Source organism: Manduca sexta, chromosome 13, assembly GCF_014839805.1.
Source record: "Manduca sexta isolate Smith_Timp_Sample1 chromosome 13, JHU_Msex_v1.0, whole genome shotgun sequence".
Taxonomy (NCBI): Eukaryota; Metazoa; Arthropoda; class Insecta; order Lepidoptera; family Sphingidae; genus Manduca; species Manduca sexta.
In genome coordinates, this window is record NC_051127.1 from 13,768,693 (window position 1) to 13,775,993 (window position 7,301).

The 7,301-nt window shown below is 34.4% G+C and overlaps 1 protein-coding gene across 1 annotated transcript; it reads left to right on the plus strand.

Moving 5' to 3' along the window:
- Positions 1-210: 210 nt before the first annotated feature.
- Positions 211-1,890, plus strand: LOC119188525 (transcription initiation factor IIA subunit 2). The gene is made up of 4 exons (XM_037438154.1): positions 211-479; positions 554-681; positions 994-1,100; positions 1,742-1,890. Exons 1-4 carry the CDS (start codon positions 408-410, stop codon positions 1,759-1,761), a joined length of 327 nt encoding a protein of 108 aa, XP_037294051.1. The 5' UTR covers positions 211-407; the 3' UTR covers positions 1,762-1,890.
- Positions 1,891-7,301: the final 5,411 nt, after the last annotated feature.

A 7,301-nucleotide genomic window follows, 5' to 3' on the forward strand; every position in this document is an offset into this window, starting at 1 on the left:
GCATCACGATTTGAATGACTTCTCATAATAGTAGCTCCACACAATCAAGTAGGAATACATCTAACTACATATAAGTGGTTATACGTTGGTTCTTGTTTTGAACCCCATAATATTCATACCAATTTATATTTTTCATGCATAAATATATGCTTGGAAAAGTAAGGACAAGAAGACATTTTTTAAAGGATTTTTCAATCTTGGTGATTTTAGGGGTTCAGTTGGTAACCCTGATCTCCACTGTCATCTAGATATTCAGATTTTTGTGCAACTTGCAAAAAATATTCTGATACTGATTTCCGAGTTCTGTTGGTGTTGGTTGTAACTTTTACTGTAATTTCGTTTTATACATTTTCTCTAAATACTATCAACAAATAGATAAAACCTTACTCCTTCTCAACACTTCAGTAATGTCATATCAATTGTACAGAAACACTACAATCGGTAACACATTACAAGAGAGTCTCGACGAATTAATACAGGTGAGTTTTGTTTACATTGAAAACCAACTGTTCATTTTATTACGTACTCATCTTGTTGTTTATTTAATTTCCAGTATGGCCAAATAACGCCAGCACTAGCAGTAAAGGTTTTACTGCAATTCGATAAATCAATAAATCAGGCTTTGTCTAACAGAGTAAAATCCAGATTAACCTTCAAGGCAGGAAAATTAAATACATACAGGTAAGCATTTGATATAAAAAAAATTCTAGGGTATTTCGTTTCTGATTTTGACGACAAACATTATAATATGGATTTTAAATAAAAGAATATTATGTTTTGTAACCAAATATCGAAATTCATGCACTTTTTTTCTGAGCCAAGAAAGTATGTCTTAATAACACCCATGTGTCTTTTATCATTGTACATGACTACAAATGGCAATATTTTATTTTTTTAAAGTAAATCTCAATAATCAAGTTTTTGGAGCTAATTGAAGGACCTAATCAACCATTACTATCACATAAAACAAATTTGCTTTTTTAAATGTTTTAGGTTTTGTGATAATGTATGGACATTCATGTTGAATGATGTGGAGTTTCGGGAAGTACAAGAAGTTGCCAAAGTTGACAAAGTGAAAATTGTGGCTTGTGATGGAAAAAGTGAGTATTGGAGCAGACTTTCATTGCTAGGCGACAGTAACAACACATTTGATTCTGCATGTGTATACAGTTTATTGCCATAATATGCAAATATCCAATATGTTATATATTCATGATATACTCATCGTAAATTCGATGGCTCCTAAGTAAAATATTGTATCTGGAAAAATAGAGATATTCCCTTTTTAACATTTTGTTACCTAGATACTGTTTACTACAAAATCCATGAAAAAAGGGTAGAAAATGAATTCTAATGAAGTTTTTTTGTTTATTAACTTTTGAATTAAATGGGTTTGGTAGTAAACAGTTCCTTGATAATGAAAACGCTAATGAGTGAATATTGCTATTATTCCAGATACAATAGTTTATGTCAATTTAATAATAGTTTTGCTACTTATGGGTTGAACTACTTTTCTTTTTTAACAGACATCCATGATAATACACTACTGAGCTTATGTATTTTTAGCCACCATCTTGGTGCTGCCATGGACCTATGAGATGGGTTTACAGTTTTATGTTTGGCCATGCGCTATTATGTTTAGCCACACCTGCACTATCCCTGAGCCTAATCAGCTTTAGGGAAAGTCAAGCAATGGTAATAATAAGTTATGTATGGCCCCTAATATTTTTTTTTTTTTCAGATGTTGATGACCGAAGGTAATCAATTGGAAATGCTAGGGATTCTAGTTCATAAATTGTCTGCAAAGAAACTTAAGAATTTCATCTAAATTTTAAAACTATTGTATTTTTGGAAATATCATCCTCTAAATAAATAATGTAAGTGATGTAATGATGTATTTTAATTTGGAATTATGTTCTAAGATAAAAAAACAAACACTTGAGTTCCCATTCTGTGAATCTTAACTGATTTATTCCCCCTGGTAAAAATAGCTGAATTTGTATCATGCAATAGAAGAGAAAAAGTTATTGTGTTTGTATATTTTCAAATTTTTTAACTAGGTACTGACTAAATATTGTAATAATGATTTTATGTTAAAGAGCTTAGACCTTGCAAGTTGTAAATGAACTTGCATTACATGCCTGTTTCCAATAATGTTGTTTTACCTGCCAAGTTCCCGCAGTATTTTTATCATCATGCTTATACTGCCATGCAACATTGTGCAAGTAAAAAACAAATGTACGATTCTACATCGAATCAATCTTATCCAAGCGACAAACATACCTAAAATCTAAGATGTTTATATTACATAGATACGTTGTCCGAGCTCAATACTGGCAAGACGAAAGTAAGATAATTGCCCGACTTTACGGCCAATGAGCGTGCGGCACTAACGTTGTTACGTAACTGTCGATGTATATATATCCTTTTCTAAACGAATGTATGCTGAATCTTTTTATTCCTTCTTCGAGCCAATTTGTAATTATATGTACAGGTACGTGACTATAGCAAATAGTGCGCCGTTTTTACGTGCCATTTTGTTAGTGTATGACGCGTCTATTTGTAAAACGTCATTGCCTAAAATGAATTATATAAATATTTTGAATCGCCATTTTTTTCTGCGTCATTTGATCTTGAGGTTTTCTAGGTCTAGGACAATTTTAATAAAATTAGACTATATCTTTATAAAATAAAAAGTTGAATTGTTATGAATTTTCATATTAAAATTAATCCTTTAAAGCACTCTACTCATAAATTTACTGATTGTCGCTTAGATATGATTGCCTTTCAAGCGTCGACATACATATATACTGTATAGAGCAATGACGTTTTATAATAAAAATATCTTAGGTATAGAGGGATGCTGACGTTTGCAGCGTAAAGGGGACACGCTGGGAGGGTCAGGGACGTGGCCGGCAGTAATTAATAATACTAACAAAAAATTGTCATAAATCGGTGCTCGAGAACCTGTCTCCTTGAGAAAATAAAAGGAATATTCTGTTTTTGATCCAACTAAGATATTTAATTATATAAGATACCTTATTTGTTACAAAGGCACTGAAAATCAGATTCTTTTCGCGATCATAGCTGTAACCACGGCTTGCAAAGGCGCTGCTATCATTGTTTCAGGCTGGGAACTTCGTCAATGTTTACCTACAGATGTTATAGTAGCTATAGGTACGTGGTCTAAATGCTAGACTGGTAGGTAACCTCATATGCCAAATAACTTATCATTAGGGTATGCAAGCAGGTAGTTACTGTTGTGGTTTTGCCATTTCACATTTATTGAGTAAGAACATCAGGTGTTCACATGGTCGGTTGGTGATCAACCTATGAGGTACTGTCGTAGACTAAGAAGACTTCAGAGACTTAATCCTTCATACATGGAGACAAGCTACTGCCCAATGAGCTACTTTTAGATAGAGATCCTATATATTGAATGTTTTATACCGACGCTGTATATGATCCGAGCCAAAAAGCTAAAAAAAGAAAGACCTTAATAATTCAACGTGATCTTTACCTGAGTCGTTCTCACGTTTCGTTAAAATTTTCGGTGTTTATGAGAACTTCATAAATTATATTAATTTATTTATTATAATGAATTCATAGAATAAGATCCATAACCAGAAAATTTATCTGTTAAAGGCACCTTCTTTCCCCTAAAAATGATTTTTTTAAGCGACAGAAAGTAATGAATTCGTGGAAGGCAATGAAAACTGTCTGAAGAAGAATGAACTATGCAAGGAGCGAAATTATATTTGATAGAAAACCAACTTAGCGCCACAGGCGGGGGAGCAAATCACTGGGAAAAGAACCTATATGCTACTCCAGTACATACTTTACCAGAGGACCAAATTTCATTCACATTCGTACAGCAGTTTCTGCGTTTACTTTGTGCAAACATTCAAACATTTTCACAAACTTTCGCATATATAATATTAGCAAGATTTTTCAATGCAAGTATGACGGAATGAAAGTGATACACTAAATATGCATGACTTCGAAACTTACGGCATTCGATTATCATTGTTATACTCAAATGACTATCAGTAAAGTCCTATAGTTTTATGTTTGTTAAATATTTAGAACATGAGCGTAGACAGAACATATAACGCCTTCTACGAAAGCTCTACGTAATAATCCCAAGTCCCTTGAATCGTATAATACTAGGTCCTTACATATGAAATTGGTGTTTTGTATGTAAGAAATACAAAGTCGACTTTTGTTGTAACATATCGACAGATGCAAAGTGAAAAAAATTAACTACAATTTTGAGATTTTTTTATTATTGCAGTAAGTAACTAACTAAAAATATCATGTTCTAACATGGTAAAAACAAAAATCAAATTGTCGCACAATTTCTAGTACTTTTGTCAAGTAAAAGAAGATATGTACTTGTTAGATTTTTAAGTAGAGACATTTTAAAATAATTGTGTATTTTTATACACAGATCACTTATATAAGCAAACGAACATATGCATCAATCATTTTATACCATCAGGACATTAGTGATAAATACGTTACGTCAGTAATCAAGTAGGGAAGGGCGGATGCGCTCCTTTCAAGGAAACAAGGCCCACTATATTTGTTATACAATATATTTATTACATATATTATATTGATATACATCAATTAACATAGCCACTGATATAATATTTCATTAACATTAGGCATTAGATATTACTATAGCACCAGTTATACATTTATTATATCTTTTATATATTATACAATACGTACCTATGTTAGGGTATATACCCTAACATAGGTACGACCCCTAAATAGGTATTAAATGTTTAATCATGTTAATAAACAATGTTTAATTGTTAAAGAAACTAAAAGGAAATAAAGTGTATTTACTTAACTTGTCAGTCTCTTAGTATTGCTCTGCTCGACGGCTCACGACGAAATGCCCTGTATCAACCAAGTGGCCGGTATTTATATCACTTCGAACGTCAAAACATTTAAGCACTACCGCCATTTCAGACAAATGTTTACAATTTCTATTTTAGTTACCTTAATGCATTTGTTTACAATAACTTTACAAAAATAATCACATTATAAACAGTAATATAGCTTTTTATAAATAATCTATGCTAATACGGCCATACTGACAGTACTTCGTCCCCGAAGTACTACTTCTTGTTGTGTTTCCAACAGAGTGAAAGTTTGGTAGTCGGCTTCCTTTTTCTAACTTATTTGCCAGACGACTAGATATGCCAGTCACATTCTCCAGCTACCGGTGAGACCGACTGGCCCCGAAGGTGTGGCCAGCAGCTAGTAACATAGTACCCGAATTGACATGTTGGTCCCTTTCAATCGGTGCTTTGAGATATATCAACACTAAACAAGTACAACAGTAATTACTTCGTATATAATTTTGTAATGCTTTTGTCAGTTGCCTAGACGTGTCAAGTCCCTCCACCTGCTGCAAGTGGGATAGACATACACCAAGCAAATGACCGTCCAGCGCAAATATTTTTATTGGATTACCATTCATGTTTTGCCAATTGCCTAGACATGCAAAGTCCCTTCCACCCGCTGCAAGTGGGATAGACTTACACCAAGCAAGTGACCGACCAGCGGAAACATTTTTATTGGATTGTCTTTCATGTTTTGCCAATTGCCTAGACATGCTAAGTCCCTTTCACCCGCTGCTAGTGAGATAGACCTGCACCAAGCAAATGACCGGCCAGCGGAAACACTGACAATCCCAACTTACATCACGACATTAATTCATTGATTACAAATCTAATTAGATTATGGCTACGATTTGCAAAAGATTCTATCGGATTTTGTACAATATTGTTTTCCAGTGTATTATCTAAATGGGCTTAAACGGAAGGTATATTTACATCTATTCCGTAAGTATACGCAATAGGGAGAAACATGTCAATTTTAGTACCGTTATGTTCATAGGTGGACCTTCCATAAAACGTTCGGCCAATCTGACTGATCATTACACATACTCTTACTACCAAGCATAGCGGTCACAATAGACATTATCATGTCCAGTTAACCACCAGGTCTTGTACTACGGTTATATGTTATATATATAGTTCTGCAAAGAATGATGTAATCCGACTCCTACTAAAATCAGTACTTTTATCTGAAATCACTATAGAAGAAGTTCCAAGAATGCTGATAGTATCTTGTAAGCCTCGTATCAATTCCTGAGCAGCAAGAATTTTAGGTGGTTGGAGTAAGCAAAACTTAGTATACCTGTCCGTTAGCAGAATATGTCCAAATCCTTTATCTGAGCGGAGAAAAGGCCTTATGCAATCCAAGTGAATGGTACAAAACCGTTTTCTCGATCTGGTGAAGGAAGCCTTGCTTGGGACCATTGTACCCCTTGTGCTTAATACAAAAAATCCGATGTATATTCTCGAACAAAGGCGGCTAGAGCTGAAAACAAAAATGTTCAGGTATTTTAGATTCTTCAAAGGCATATTCCTCTTTTCAATAATTCACATAATTTCTCATAGAGGTAGTTCTCATCATGGTATATGAGAAAAACGCCCTATATTATGGTACTGTCTTACGGCTGGGCACGAGCCTCCTCTACTACTGCGAGGGATTAAGTCGTAGTCCGCCATGCTGGCCTAGTGCAGATGGGTAGACTTCACACACCTCAAACTCCTATAGACAACTTCTCAGGTATGCAGATTCCTCACGATGTTTTCCTCACTGTTAAAGTAAGAGATAATTCACAAAGCATACACATCATTTGTTTTGGAATAATCAGTTGTGTGACCTTGGGATTCAAAACTGCGGACATTTGTCGCGGCAGTTCGTTCACACCCAACTAGGCTATCCATTTGGGGTATACAATTTTAATTCTGTATTTCGTTTCATCTTTTAGTATAACAAAACATTATTTACATATTGGTTAGCATCAACCTCTCCTGTCTAAACACTTTATAATGGACAATGTCTCAGTGGCTCTGTTGTGCTACTTCAACCAAAACTGGATTATGTATTACATTGACGGATCAGTAATAGTCGTGGAAGAGGTCCCAACTAGCTTATGGCTAAGGTAATCAACGACATTTCAAACTGGAAATGTATGTTCACCAGCGAGCTACTCCTGGCGATAAATATTATTCCAAGTCATATGGGTGTCGTTCTTCAAATAAACTATGTGGTAACTTTGGACACATTAATGGATGTCTGACACAAAATGTCGCCATGTCATATTGCACTGGCACCAGTGGAAAGCTCAGTTTTTAAATTAGGATCAAAACTTTAACAGATCTAGGTACCTAGTAAGAAATTACGTAATCCTTACAATGTTCTGTTCGGAA